The sequence below is a fragment of the Macaca mulatta genome, chromosome 14, assembly GCF_049350105.2.
Source record: "Macaca mulatta isolate MMU2019108-1 chromosome 14, T2T-MMU8v2.0, whole genome shotgun sequence".
NCBI lineage: Eukaryota > Metazoa > Chordata > Mammalia > Primates > Cercopithecidae > Macaca > Macaca mulatta.
The window spans coordinates 9,127,345-9,142,122 of record NC_133419.1 but is presented as its reverse complement, the minus strand read 5'-3'; the positions used below and the strand labels follow the sequence as shown (position 1 = coordinate 9,142,122).

Here is a 14,778-nt window from a genome sequence, read left to right as displayed (position 1 = left end):
ACTCATTCAAGGGCAAGCCAAGGTCAGTTGTCATACAATCCTAGCCCACACCCAGCTCACTCAGGAGAGGAAACCCAGCCAGGTCTCCTGGCTCCCCAGCCAGGGCTGTTCCTAGCACACTCCTCCCTTCTCACAGCCGTCAGCAGGTCTCAGAAGGCTATGGTGAGGATTATAATACAGCCCCACTGAGCAGAAAGGGAGCAACTGAGACACCCAAGTCCAAAGAAGGGCAGTTCACCAGAGTGGTCCCACCCTGCTGCTGGCTTCAAGTAAAGGGGCCCTCTGGCATTAGCTGGGAACAACTGTGAACACAGCCGGCTTCATGGGCGGGCAACCTGTGCAACTGCATAGAGCCCCGAGTTCAGAAGAGTCCCACACTTGGTTCATGTTCTGCTTGAACTCCTGGCCTCAAGTGATCCACCTGCCTCAGCCTAGAAGAAAAAAGGAAAAAATCTTTGTGATCTTGGGTTATGCAAAATTTCTTAGGAAACAAAAAGCACAAACCATAAAAGAAAAAATGATAAACTGGATTTCATCAAAATTAAAAACATCTCTTCAATGGCCGGGTGCAGTGGTTCACACCTGTAATCCCAGCACTTTGGGAGGCCGAGGCGGACAGATCACTTGAGGTCAGCAGTTCAAGACCAGCCTAGCCAATGTGGTGAAACCCCATCTCTGCTAAAAGTACAAAAATAGCTGGGCGTGGCAGTGGGCACCTACAGTCCCAGCTACTAGGGAGGCTGAGGCAGGAGAATTGCTTGAGCTCGGGAGGGGAAGTTTGCAGTGAGCCGAGATCGCATTACCGCACTCCAGGCTGGGCAACAGAGCAAGACTCCGTTTCAAAAAAAAAAAAAAGAACAAGGCCGGGCGCGGTGGCTCAAGCCTGTAATCCCAGCACTTTGGGAGGCCGAGACGGGTGGATCACGAGGTCAGGAGATCGAGACCATCCTGGCTAACACGGTGAAACCCCGTCTCTACTAAAAAAATACAAAAAAATAGCCGGGCGAGGTGGTGGGCGCCTGTAGTCCCAGCTACTCGGGAGGCTGAGGCAGGAGAATGGCGTGAACCCGGAGGCGGAGCTTGCAGTGAGCTGAGATCCGGCCACTGCACTCCAGCCTGGGCGACAGAGCGAGACTCCGTCTCAAAAAAAAAAAAAAAAAAAAAAAAAAAAGAACAAGAAAAAGGCCTCTTGGGTCAGGTTGAGAGGCTTAGTCTTCATCCTAAAAGTAAGAGGAACTCACTGACAGGGTTCTAAGGGGACGAGGAATGCTGACATGATCAGACTTAAATTTTAAGCAGATGACAGTGGCCTCCATAGGGAGAACTATGGGAGAGTGGGAACAGTCATGGCACACAGGGCTGCCTAAGGAGTAAAGATAACTTAGGGGGCCGGGTGCGGTGGCTCACGCCTGTAATCCCAGCACTTTGGGAGGCCGAGGCGGGCGGATCACAAGGTCAGGAGATCGAGACCACGGTGAAACCCCGTCTCTACTAAAAAAAATACAAAAAATTAGCCGGGCGCGGTGGCGGGCGCCTGTAGTCCCAGCTACTCAGGAGGCTGAGGCAGGAGAATGGCGTAAACCCAGGAGGCGGAGCTTGCAGTGAGCCGAGATCTGGCCACTGCACTCCAGCCTGGGCGACAGAGCGAGACTCCGTCTCAAAAAACAAAACAAAACAAGATAACTTGGGGGAGGTGGCCAATAAGGTGCCCATCCCAGCTGCTGTTATTATTCCCTCTGAGCTCCCACCACCTTCACCACGGGTCTAACTCAGTGCCTCAGACATAGTAGTAACTCAATAAACAGTTGCTAATAGGTTCAAAGTTCAGAGCTTCGGATTTTTTTTCAGACAGAATCTTGCTCTGTCACCCAGGCTGGAGTACAGTGGTGCAGTCTTGGCTCACTGCAACCTCCACCTCTTGGGTTCAAGCGATTCTCCTGCCTCAGCCTCCTAAGTAAGCTGTGATTACAGGCACCCGCCACCATGCCCAGCTAATTTTTGTGTTTTTAGTAGAGATGGGGTTTCCCATGTTGGCCAGGCTGGTCTTGAACTCCTGACCTCAGGCGATCTGCCTGCCTCGGCCTCCCAAAGTGCTGGGATTACAGGAGTGAGTCACCGTGCCCAGCCCAAGCTTTGTTTTTTTAAATCTTGCCTCCCACAATGCAGAAAGCCTTAGTTTCAGATAACAGCATGGGGAAGAAAGAAAATTTGGGAGGAAGAAAATTTGAATAACAACAATATTGATGTTGGCAAGGATGTGAAGAAAAGGGAACTCTTTTTTTTTTTTTTTTTTGAGGCAGAGTCTTGCTCTGTTGTCCAGGTTGGAGTGCAGTGGCGTAACCTCAGCTCACTGCAATCTCCACCTCCCGGGTTCAAGCAATTCTCCTGCCTCAGCCTCTTGAGTAGCTGGGATTACAGGCGACTGCCACCACGCCTGGCTAATTTTTTTTTTTTTTTTTGAGACAGAATCTCACTCTGTTGCTCAGGCTGGAGTGTAGTGGCATAATCTTGGCTAACTGCAACCTCTGCCTCCCTGGTTCAAGTGATGCTCCTGCCTCAGCCTCCCGAGTAGCTGTGATTACAGGCACCCGCCATCGTACCCGGCTAATTTTTGTATTTTTAGTAGAGACGGGGTTTCACTATGTTGGCCAGGCTGGTCTCGAACTCCTGACCTCGTGATCCACCCGCCTCAGCCTCCCAAAGTCCTGGGATTACAGACGTAAGTCACGTGCCTGGCCACGCCCGGCTAATTTTTTGTATTTTTAGTAGAGACGAGGTTTCACCATGTTGGCCAGGCTGGTCTCAAACTCCTGACCTCAGGTGATCCACCCGCCTCAGCCTCCGAAAGTGCAGATTATGCACTCTTAACACAACCCAATAACACTCATCACACCAAAGGAGGCCATGCTGAAGCCGGTGCCATCAGAAACAGGAAGAAGGCAAGGATGCCTACCGTGATTCAACAACGATTCCAAGGTTTGGTTCAATGCACCAAGACAGGAAAATAAAATGATTAGTAACAATATTTGAGAAGAAGGGAAAAATATATTTTTATTTGTAAATGTTATTATAATCTAGGAAATCTGAGATTCTCCTAAAACATTAATATTAATAAGAGAATTTGGTCAAAGTGACTGGTTGCAAGAAATATGTCCAAGGCTGGGAGTTGTGGCTCATGCCTGTAATCCCAGCACTTTGGGAGGCTGAGATTGGTGGATCACCTGAGGTCAGAAGCTTGAGGCCAGCCTGGCCAACATGGCGAAACCCCATCTCTACTAAAAATACAAAATTAGCTGGGTGTGGTGGTGGGCACTTGTAATCCCAGCTACTCGGGAGGCTGAGGCACAAGAATCGCTTGAATCTGGGAGGCAGAGGTTGCAGTGAGCTGAGATCACTCTACTGCACTCTAGCCTGGGCAACAGAGTGAGACACTGTCTCAGAAACAAAAACAAAAACAAAAACAAGCCAGGTGTGGTAGTGCATGCCTGTAGTCCCCGCTACTTAGAAGAGTGAGGTTGGGGGATCACTTGAACCCAGGAGACTGAGGCTGCAAAGAGCTTGATCACACCACTGCACTCCAGCCTGGGCAACAAAGCAAGATCCTGTCTCAAAAAAAAAAAAAAAAAAAGTAAAATGCTTCAACAGTTTTGGGAAGTTACTGTAAAGCTACTTGGGGCAAACACTACCAAGTGCTTACTTAGTATTAACTCCTTTCTTAGTAACAAAATTTGTATATTGATGGGGTAGCAATGTGTTTCCTCAATAATATTACAATGTAACTTATAAGAAGGCTTTCCCAGCCTCCTTTAAAGATATGGCTATTAAAAAAAATAATAAAAACAAACAAACAAATAAATAAATAAATAAATAAAGATATGGCTATGTGGCTAAAGTCTAAGCAAAAGTGGTTGAGAAGGATTTCTAGAAAGACTCCTCTTCAAAAATGGATAAACAACGGTTTGCAAAAGTCATTTTTTTGTTTCTTTTTTCCATTTTCATTTCATTCCTCTTTTCACTCTCTTTTCTTGTTTATTTGTTTTTAAGTTTTATTTGCCCTTTCTTCTTCCTACTTTCTGCTACCTGGAATGGAATGTGAATCTGATGGCTGGAATTCCAGAAGCCATCTTGTACTATGAGGTGACTGTAAGGATGGAGATTAATTCGAGGACAGTGGAGCAGAAAGATGGAGGCCTGATGAACGTGAAGCCATCATTTTAGCCCTGGGCTACCTATCTCTGAAATTATTTTACCTGACAGAAAAATAAAATTCTGTTTTGTCTCAGCTACTATTGTTTTAGGACTTGGCTATGTCACAGATCTAAAACCCACTTAATTTACTCCTGCAATCAAAATATTATATTGACACAGAAAAGATAACAAATAAATCAGTGGGATAAAACAGAAAATCCAGAAACAGATTCAAGTATTTATGGGGACCGGATACATGAAAGATCACAATTCAAGTCAGTTGGAGAAGAATGTTTTATTTACTAAGTATAACTGCTGACATGCTGGCTGTTTGTCAGGAATAAAAAAAAGCTAAATCCTTCCTCACATCACAAACAAGATTAGTTCTAGGTGGATTAGCAAACTAAAGGCAAAACGTAAGTAAAATTAATAAAACAAAAATTAGAAGAATATTTTCATAAGTTTAGGTCGAGGATACCTTATTATACAAAGCAGGAAACCTAAAACCATACAGGCAAATAATTGTACAATGTTGTGTAGAAAAAAAAACACACACACACAAAGCTAAAAGACAGGTTGGGAAAAATACGTATGTAACACATTTGCTATCCATTAGTTACTGCTGATGGTGGGAAACTGCAAACATTTTCCATAAAGAGCCAGATAGTAAACATTTGAGGCTTAAGGGTGTGAAACCTAAAAGAGGTTCATGATGGATCCGGAATGGCTAACTAGGCCTAAATTCAAAATACAGCCAAGCAGCCATTGGCTGACTAGAGGTCACAAGTACTTCAGTTTTGTTTGCTTTCTGAGACACGATCTTGCTCTGTTGCCCAGGCTGGAGTGCAGTGAGGCGATCATGACTCACTGCAGCCTCGACCTCCCGAACTCAAGCAATCCTCCTGCCTCAGCCCCCGGAGTAGCTGAGATCACAGGAACCCGCCACCACCGCCGGCTAATTTTTTGTAGAGAAGGGGTTTCACCGTGTTGCCCAGAATGAACTTGAACTCCTGGGCTCAAGTGATCCGCCCGCCTCAGCCTCCTGAAGTGCTGGGATTACAGGCGTGAGCCACCGCACCCGGCCTGGGACGGGCATTTTTAAGGCTCCTGATACATATTGCTGAATTGTTTTCTAGAAACGCTCTACCATCCCACCAGCAGAGTATGACTCCTACGGTAGAGATTTTTGGCTCAAAGAATTAGGATGTATTTTAAGGGGAGAACCCTCTTCTCATCTTACCCCTAACCTCTATCCTTGAGTGACCTACCTTCACTCCCAAGCCTCCAGTCACCCACTGGGAATCTCTACCTGGAAATCCCAGAGGCACTCAAACTTAACGTGTCCACAACTAAATTATTATCTGTCACCTTCCCACCTGATATCCCCCAAAATGCCCCAGATTCAGAAAACATACCCATCACTGTGGCTGGCACCACGGTGATAATCACGATAATAACCATGGCAACCAGATTCCTCACTGAAGCCATTCTTTTAGGATGAACCAAGGGCACAACAGGCAGAGATGACAAGGGGAATGGAGAAGGGGGTAAAGTAAGTTTGAGACAGTTGAAGGCACGCGCACGACAGCGCCTGCGCACCACGGAACAGGGCAAAACGGTGACGAACATGCGCCACTGAGCTTCACCGAGCAGCCGATGCCCAGAAAACAGGTATCCGCACACAGACTCAGTTTCCGTGTAGGTAACCCTGGGGCGTTGCGGCTCGCACCCGGCTTTCTCGCCCAGTGAGAAAGAACTGCGCAGCTGCCGACTGGCTGGCCGCCAGGCGCGTGCGTAGAGACGCCCACACGCCCGGTGATGCGCACGCGCCCTGGGTCGCGCGTGCGCGCGTCGGGTCCCGGAATGAGCCGGGGAAAGCAAGCGGAAGGGTTGGGGTTGGCTCCCGGTTTCGCGCATGCGTGCGCTGCACAAACCATTTGGCGGGTTTTTCCCGGCCACTCTGTTCTGCCACCGTCACTGAGAAACTCAGCGGTAGCTTTTAGGAAGCAGGACGTTCTCTCCAGGAAAGCGTCCTCTCGAGATTTCTGCTCCCTCTATTCAGGGCGTTTGGGGGCCACCCCTTCATTTTTTAAAAAACGTATTTCTCTGTGACCGACGGCCGGGGCCCTCTAACGGTCTGAGGTCTTGCTTGGGCCAGTCACCTCCTGTCACGGTCCGCGGAGGGGGGAAGGATAAGAGGGCGAGGCGCTCATCGCTCGCCAGGCCCGTGGGTTTCTTGGGCACAGGTCGGAGCTGGGTGGGCCGGCTCCCCGGCCCCTGGCTTGGGCGACCATGTCCGCATCCCCCCAGCAGCTGGCGGAGGAGCTGCAGATCTTCGGCCTAGACTGCGAGGAGGCTCTAATTGAGAAATGTAAGTCCGGCACCCCTTCCCGCCCCGCAGCCGTGTTCCACGCTCTCGCCCGAGTTCCTCGGCGCTTAGAACCGAAAGGGGAGCGCTTCCAATTTCCCCCTCCCCTGGAGCGGAGTTCTCGGTGGCTGTGAGAGGAAGAATCAAACTGAGTTTTGAGATTTAGGATGTGGGCACTTTGAAATGCCCACCGGGTACCGCTTGGATGCCAAATCAAAAATACGAATATGCAGCACGATTTTAAACCAACTCGAAGTTCTCGAAAGGCGGAATTGGGATGTGCTAGATCGAGACTAGGCCCCGGTGGCACCTGAGTTTGGGAATTGTTGAGGCCGGGGTAACGGGTAACGAAGCAAGAGATGTGGGGGTTTTGAAATGTAGCTTTTTATTCTTGGCTCCTCCCTTTCCAGCTTACACCTTAAACCTCTGCTGATCCATCAGTTCTCTTATCGGAGCTGTTGGTGGTCTGTGCAAATATGAATCCCTTGAGGTGGATTCCTAAAATTGAATTTGAGCTGTGGAAGGGGCTTTAGGGAGCTTGTTGGCTCCCTCTGTTTATAGATGGAGAAACAGACAACGAAAGCTAATTGCCTGAGCTGTCTGTGAAGCCAGGTGTCCTGCCGTGGAGTCCCGGGCTGCATCATACGGGTCCATCGTGTTGGTCAAGCTGTAGATCAGTGTAAGGAGTCATTTGAAGCAAAGCCCGGGAGATGTGGAAGTTCTGGAATCCGTGTGAATGTGCACCTGCCTTAACCACTCAACACTTTGAACTTCTTATATATAAAAAGAGGATGAAACATGTTAATTTATGGTGAGAAATTCATTTCAGAAACCAGAATACTTTGTCTTCATGCCCAGTGCCTTCTCTCTCTCTCTTTTTTTTTTTTTTTTTTTTTTTGAGACAGTCTTGCTTTATCACCCAGACTGGAGTGCAGTGGCATGAGCTTGGCTCACTGCAGCCTCCACCTCCCAGGTTCAAGCGACTCTCCTGCCTCATATTCCCAAGTAGCTGGGAATACAGGCGCCCACCACCAGGCCCGGCTAATTTTTTTTTTTTTTTGTATTTTTAGTAGAGAAGAGGTTTCACAATGTTGGCCAGACTGCTCTCAAACTCCTGACCTCAAGTGATCCACCCACCTTGGCCTCCCAAAGTGCTGGGATTGCAGGCCTGAGCCACCGCACTCCGTCCTTCTCTTTTTGAAAGAAGACTAGCCAGGCGCAGTGGCACACGCCTGTAATCCCAGCACTTTGGGAGGCTGAGGCAGGCGGATAACCTGAGGTCAGGAGTTCGAGACCAGCCTGACCAATATGGAGAAACCCTGTCTCTACTAAAAATACAAAATTAGCCAGGTGTAATGGCACATGCCTGTAATCCCAGCTACTCAGGAGGCTGAGGCAGGAGAATCGCTTGAACCTGCGAGGTGGAGGTTGTGGTGAGCTGAGATCACGCCATTGCACTCTAGCCTGGGCAACAAGAGCGAGACTCCTGTCTCAAAAAAAAAAAAGAAGACTTAAGTGGAAAACCTGATCATAGTCAGAAATTTATGTGGTAAGCATGAAATCAGCATGAGAGAAATTAGTTATGTGAACCAGATTTGTGAGAAATTAGTTATGTGAACCAGATTTGTGAGAAATTAGTTATGTGAACCAGATTTGTAAAGACTTCAGGCCAAGATGCCAATTGCTTTCATCTCATGTAGAGCGAAATTGGCAATGGCTTTGGAATTGTGGACTTTGGATCATCAGTAACCTCAATGGCACCTTAATGTTTCCTGACAGTAAACCATATTTCCCTGGTGTCTTCCCCCCGTCCCAGACGGAATCTTGCTCTGTTGCCAGGCTGGAGTGCAGTGGTGTGGTCTCAGCTCACTGCAACTTCTGCCTCCTGGGTTCAAGCGATTCTCCTGCTTCAGCCTCCCGAGTAGCTGGGACTACAAGCACGCACCACCATGCCTGGCTAATTTTTTTGTATTTTTAGTAGAGACGGGGTTTTGCCATGTTGGCCAGGATGCTCTCGATCTCCTGACCTCATGATCCGCCCGCCTGGGTCTCCCAAAGTGCTGGGATTACAGACGTGAGCCACAGCGCCTGGCCCTTTTTTTTTTTTTTTTTTTTTTGAGATGGAGTCTCGCTTTGTCACCCAGGCTGGAGTGCAGTGGCTTGATCTCAGCCACTGCAGCCTCTGCCTCCCGCGTTCCAGTGATTCTCCTGCCACAGCCTCCCGGGTAGCTGGGATTACAGGTACACGCCACCACACCCGGCTACTTTTTGTTGTTGTTTTGTTTTTTTGAGATGGAGTTTCTCTCTTGTCACCCAGGCTGGAGTGCAGTGGCGCAGTCTTGGCTCACTGCAACCTCCACCTCCTGGGTTCAAGAAATTCTCCTGCCTCAGCCTCCTCAGTAACTGGGATTACAGGCACCTGCCACCACACCCGGCTAATTTTTTGTATTTTTAGTAGAGACAGAGTTTCGCCATGTTGAGCAGGCTAGTCTTGAACTCCTGACCTCAGGTGATCATCCCACCTCGGCCTCCCAAAGTGCTGGGATTACAAGTGTGAGCCACCGCGCCTGGCCTACTTTTTGTATTTTTAGTAGAGACAGGGTTTCACCATGTTGGCCAGGCTGGTCTTGAACTCTTGACCTCAGGTGATCCACCCACCCTGGCCTCCAAAAGTGTTGGGATTACAGGCGTGAGCCACGGTGCCAGGTCCCTGGTCTCTTCAGAGTCTTCCAGGTGACTGTTTTCCACCTACTCCTGTAACATCCTTCTCTCCCACCTTCACTCTCAGCTGACAAACTTCTATTTTTTTTTTGCTGAAAAAAATAGAAGATTAGAAAACTTCCATCAGCAACCACCATTACGTCTCACTGACCCATATCTGTGACATATACCTAGCCTTCTTTCCTATTACAATGAAAAAATTCTCCATATTCCTAGCAAAATGCAAGCCCTCCACTTGAGTCCTAAACCCCATTCCTTCTGACGCAATTAAGGACATCACAGGTAATTCTCCTGTCTTACGTATTTTCTATTTTTCTTGCTACAAGATTTTTTTCCTACTAGTATAGAAATGTGCTTCCATCTTGCCTTTAAAATACTCTGTTGACCCTACTTCCCACTTGAGTTCTCTCCTTCCCAATTGGAGCAGACTTCAAAAGGGTCGGCCAGGTGCGGTGGCTCATACCTGTGATTCCAGCACTTTGGGAGCCCGAGGAGGGCAGATCACAAGGTCAAGAGATCGAGACCATCCTGGCCAACATGGTGAAACCTCGTCTTGACTGAAAATACAAAAATTAGCTGGGCATGGTGGCTCATGCCTGTAGTCCCAGCTACTTGGCAGGCTGAGACAGGAGAATTGCTTGAATCAGGGAGGTGGAGGTTGCAGTGAGCTGAGATCGTGCCACTGCATTTCAACCTGGTGACAGAGCAAGACTCTGTCTCAAAAAAAAAAAAAAAAAAGGTGGGGGGGGGCTTGCCATCTTTAAATGTTTCCTCCTTAAATCCATTTCAATAAGTTCTTTTGTTGCCACCACTTCACTGAAGCTTCTCTACTCAAGGTTACCAGTGACCTTCACCTTGCTAAAACCAGTGATGAATTTTCAGTCCTCATCTTGAATTAGCAATTAGCACCAGCACTTGACACTATCATTTTTTCTTTTTTTAAAACACATTTTTCTCTTAGCTTCTTAGACACTACTAGTTTTTTTTTTTTCTTTTTTTTTCTGAGACAGGGTCTTGCTCTGTTACCCAGGCTGGAGTATAATGGGCAAATCACAGCTCACTGCAGCCTCAACCTCCTTGGCTCAAGCAATCCTTCCACCTCAGCCCCCAAGTAGCTGGAACTACAGGCACAAGCCACCAAGCCCAGCTAAGTTTTGTATTTTTTATAGAAACAGGGTTTCACTGTGTTGCCCAGTCTGGTCTCGAACTCCTGGGCTCAACCAGTATGCCCACCTCAACCTCACAAAGTGCTGGGATTACAGGCATGAGCCACTGCGCCTGGCTTACTGCTAGTTTTTCTTAAGCTTTGCTGGTGTCACCACTTCTCAGGCTTTGCGGATTCATCCTCAGAGGCCCTAAGGCACCCCAAGACTCAAGCCTGGGATCTTTTCTCCCTTCTAGATACGCTTGCTCCCTTGGTGATCTCACCCGGAATCTCCTAGCTTTAGTATCCCATGTATTTACTGATGGTTCCCAAATTTATACCTCTGCCCACACCACTTGCCTGAACTACAGGCTGGCTTGTTCAACAGCCTGCTGTCTTCAGTTGGATGTCTAAATGGCACCTCAGACTCTGCATGTCTAAAACTAAGCTCCTAGTATCTCCTCTCTCTCCTCAGAGTAGTGCCTCCGGCTCTTTTCCCCATCTCAGTTAATAGGGACGCCACTCTTCCTGTTGCGCAGGCTAAAAATATCAGCATCATCCTTGCCTTGTTTTTCTTATACCTTCAGTTGGCAGATCCCACTGGCTTCACTTCCAGTATGTAAAGTCCTGTCCAGAGTCCAGCCACTTCTCACCATCTCCACTGCCACCACCTTGATCCAAGCTACCATCATCTCTCACCTGGGCCTTTCCATGATTCTTTAATTGGTCCCACTGATTCTTCCCTTGTCCCCTTCTGTTTCCCCCCAATAGTGAGCTTTGTGAGGACAAGGATGCTTCTGTTTTCTCATTGCCCAAAACAGTGCCTGGCACTAATAGATTCTGAGTAAACGCTGATTGAGTAAACCAGGATTATTTTTGCTTTTCTAGGTGAAAGTTTTGACAAATGAACTAAGTTTTTACTTGTCCAATTTTCCTTTCTACAGTGGTAGAGCTTTGTGTTCAGTATGGACAGAATGAGGAGGGAATGGTAGGCGAGCTTATAGCCTTCTGCACCAGCACACATAAAGTTGGCCTTACCTCAGAGATCCTGAACTCTTTTGAGCATGAGGTAAGAACAGAATGAAAGCAAACTAATAATGTAATTCTCTATTTCTGCTCTACAGGGGAGGCACTGTGATCTATTGAGAGGAGTGTGGGCTTTCGAGTCAGGCCCAGATTCCAGTCCCAGTGTGAACTTGGACAAACTACTTTATGTTCCTGAGCCTCAGTTTCCTCTTCTGTCATTGGGGCTAATAATCTGTATTTTTTTATGATTGTTATAAGAATTAAATGGGGCCAGGTGCTGTGGCTCACGCTTGTAATCCCAGGACTTTGGGAGGCTGAGGCAGGCAGATCACAAGGTCAGGAGTTCAAGACCAGCCTGGCCAACATGGTGAAACCCTGTCTCTACTGAAAATACAAAAATTAGTTGGGCATGGTGGTGGGCGCCTGTAATCCCAGCTACTTGGAAGGCTGAGGAAGGAGAATCGCTTGAACCTAGAGGAGGCAGAGGTTGCAGTGAGCTGAGATCGCGCCACTGCACTCCAGCTTGGGATAGAGCCAGACTCCGTCTCAAAGAAAAAAAAAAAAAAAAGAAAGAGATGAGAATGGACATACAGCACTTAAAACTATCACCCAGCAGGTGATAAGTCTTTACCAAATAGTTGGTATTGTTAGGATTGTTATGTGTTATAGACAGTAATGGGATGTCTTTGTTTTTAGTCTGTATGTATCTTAATTCTTTGAGGAATGTTAGATCTTTGATTATATTTTGAATACCTTTTATTATCTCAAGGCTTTGGAAAACACCTCTGCTACTACTTGACTATGAAGTACAGTGTTCACTATCTTTTCTTTTTCAGTTTCTGAGCAAAAGATTATCAAAAGCCCGGCACAGTGCCTGCAAGGACAGTGGCCATGCAGGAGCTAGAGACATTGTTTCCATTCAAGAGCTGTATCCTTTTCTGCTGAAGGTCTTTTTCACCAAGCTGCATGTTGCATTTTATAATTGGTCTGTAGTTGCATGTGTAATTTAAACACAATAATAAGGCCGGGCATGGTGGCTCAGACCTGTAATCCCAGCACTTTGGGAGGCCGAGGCAAGCATATCACTTGAGCCTAGCTAGGAATTTGTGACCAACCTGGGCAACAAGGTGAAACCCTGTCTCTACCAAAAGTACAAAATTTTTTATGTGTGTGTGAGTTGGTTTCACTCTTTTTGCCCAGGCTGAAGTGCAATGGTGCAATCTTGGCTCACTGCAACCTCCGCCTCCCGATCTCAAGTGATTCTCCTGCCTCAGCCTCCTGAGTAGCTGGGATTATAGGCACGCGCCACCACACCTGGATAATTCTGTAATTTTTTTTAGTAGAGACAGGGGTTCACCATGTTGGCCAGCTGGTCTCGAACTCCTGACCTCAGGTGATCCGCCCACCTAGGCCTCCCAAAGTCCTGGGATTACAGGCGTGAGTCACTGCCTGGCCAAAGTACAAATTAAAAAAAATAATAATAATCTGGCCGTGGTGATGCATGCCTGTAGACGCAGCTAGTTGGTAGGCTGAAGTGGGAGAATCTCTTGAACCTGGAGGGTGGAAGTTGCAGTAAGCTGAGACTAGACCACTGTACTCCAGCCTGGATGACAGAGGAAACCCCATCTCAATAATAATAATAATTGTAAAAATTACCTAATATTTAGATTTCTTTTTTTTTTTTTTTTTTTTTTTTTTTTGAGACGGAGTCTCGCTCTGCCGCCCAGGCTGGAGTGCAGTGGCCGGATCTCAGCTCACTGCAAGCTCCGCCTCCTGGGTTCACGCCATTCTCCTGCCTCAGCCTCCCGAGTAGTTGGGACTACAGGCGCCCGCCACCGCGCCCGGCTAGTTTTCTGTATTTTTTAGTAGAGACGGGGTTTCACCGTGTTAGCCAGGATGGTCTCGATCTCCTGACCTCGTGATCCGCCCGTCTTGGCCTCCCAAAGTGCTGGGATTACAGGCTTGAGCCACCGCGCCCGGCCTATTTAGATTTCTTCTAGCAATTAGCCCTTGCCTTATATGAAAGTTTATTATTATTATTATTATTTATTTATTTATTTTTTTGAGATGGAGTCTCGCTCTGTCACCCACGCTGGAGTGCAATGGCATGATCTCGGCTCACTGCAAGCTCCGCCTCCCGGGTTTACGCCGTTCTCCTGCCTCAGCCTCCCGAGTAGCTGGGACTACAGGCGCCCGCCACCTCGCCCGGCTAGTTTTTTTGTATTTTTTAGTAGAGACGGGGTTTCACCGTGTTAGCCGGGATCGTCTCTCGATCTCCTGGCCTCGTGATCCGCCCGTCTCGGCCTCCCAAAGTGCTGGGATTACAGGCTTGAGCCACCGCGCCCGGCCGATTATTGTTTTTCTTAACCAGTGTTCTTAGAATTGAAGTGGAAGAAGAAGAGGAAATTCTCTTGAACTCTTACACCACACCCTCAAAGGTAAGTAAACAGTGTTTGGACATCGCATTTTACAAGTAACATTTTAAAATAGGTTATCACAACATTTGAAGATCGGAGGGAAAAAAATCAACCACTCTCATGCATTTCCTACTATATTTCCACTTATACATCTTCCTTTCTGATCATATGTCTAAATGTTTTACATAATGGCAGTCCTTATAAACATATAGTTATCCTGCTTTTCTTAGCACAAAGTAAAACATTTCTATAAATATAATTTCTCCATAATTGCCCTTTTTAAATAGCTGCATAGTTTTTTTTTTTTTTTTTTTTTTTTTTTGAGACGGAGTCTCGCTCTGTCACCCAGGCTGCAGTGCAGTGGCCGAATCTCAGCTCACTGCAAGCTCCGCCTCCCGGGTTCACGCCATTCTCCTGCCTCAGCCTCCCGAGTAGCTGGGACTACAGGCGCCCGCCACCTCGCCCGGCTAGTTTTTTGTATTTTTTAGTAGAGACGGGGTTTCACCGTGTTAGCCAGGATGGTCTCGATCTCCTGACCTCGTGATCCACCCGTCTCGGCCTCCCAAAGTGCTGGGATTACAGGCTTGAGCCACCGCGCCCGGCCAATAGTTGCATAGTTTTATACTATAATTGAATAATTCAGTTCTGTGTTGGATCCCAGTGTGAAAGGTCAAGTAGAGTAGTGGAAAAGCATTGCCTTCAAAGTCTGAGTCAGAAGACCTGGGTGACCTGGAGTGAGTTGTTTTATCTCTCTGAGCCAGTTTCCTTATCCATAATATCAGGATATTCATTCAGTTATACAGCAACAACTATATACTGCACTAGGACACTGGGTAAACAGTGGTGAACGAAACAGACATGGATGGGCTCTGCCCTCAAGAAGCTGACAGCCAGTGCACAACATCCCCCATCTT

The 14,778-nt window shown here is 47.4% G+C and overlaps 1 protein-coding gene across 10 annotated transcripts in view; it reads left to right on the top strand.

The window, feature by feature from the left end:
- The first annotated feature begins 5,674 nt into the window (after window positions 1-5,674).
- The window catches only part of POLA2 (DNA polymerase alpha 2, accessory subunit), a 47,084-nt gene continuing 37,980 nt past the window's right edge, over window positions 5,675-14,778 (top strand). For 5 of the 10 annotated variants that reach the window (XR_013403278.1, XM_077961043.1, XM_015113713.3 and 2 more), the window contains exons 1-4: window positions 6,115-6,559; window positions 11,366-11,490; window positions 12,284-12,375; window positions 13,828-13,885. Coding sequence is in view for 9 of the 10 variants with exons in the window: in XM_077961043.1 (XP_077817169.1) it covers window positions 6,481-6,559; window positions 11,366-11,490; window positions 12,284-12,375; window positions 13,828-13,885 (354 nt within the window). In the remaining variant the exon portion in view is untranslated. 10 annotated transcript variants of the gene reach the window in all.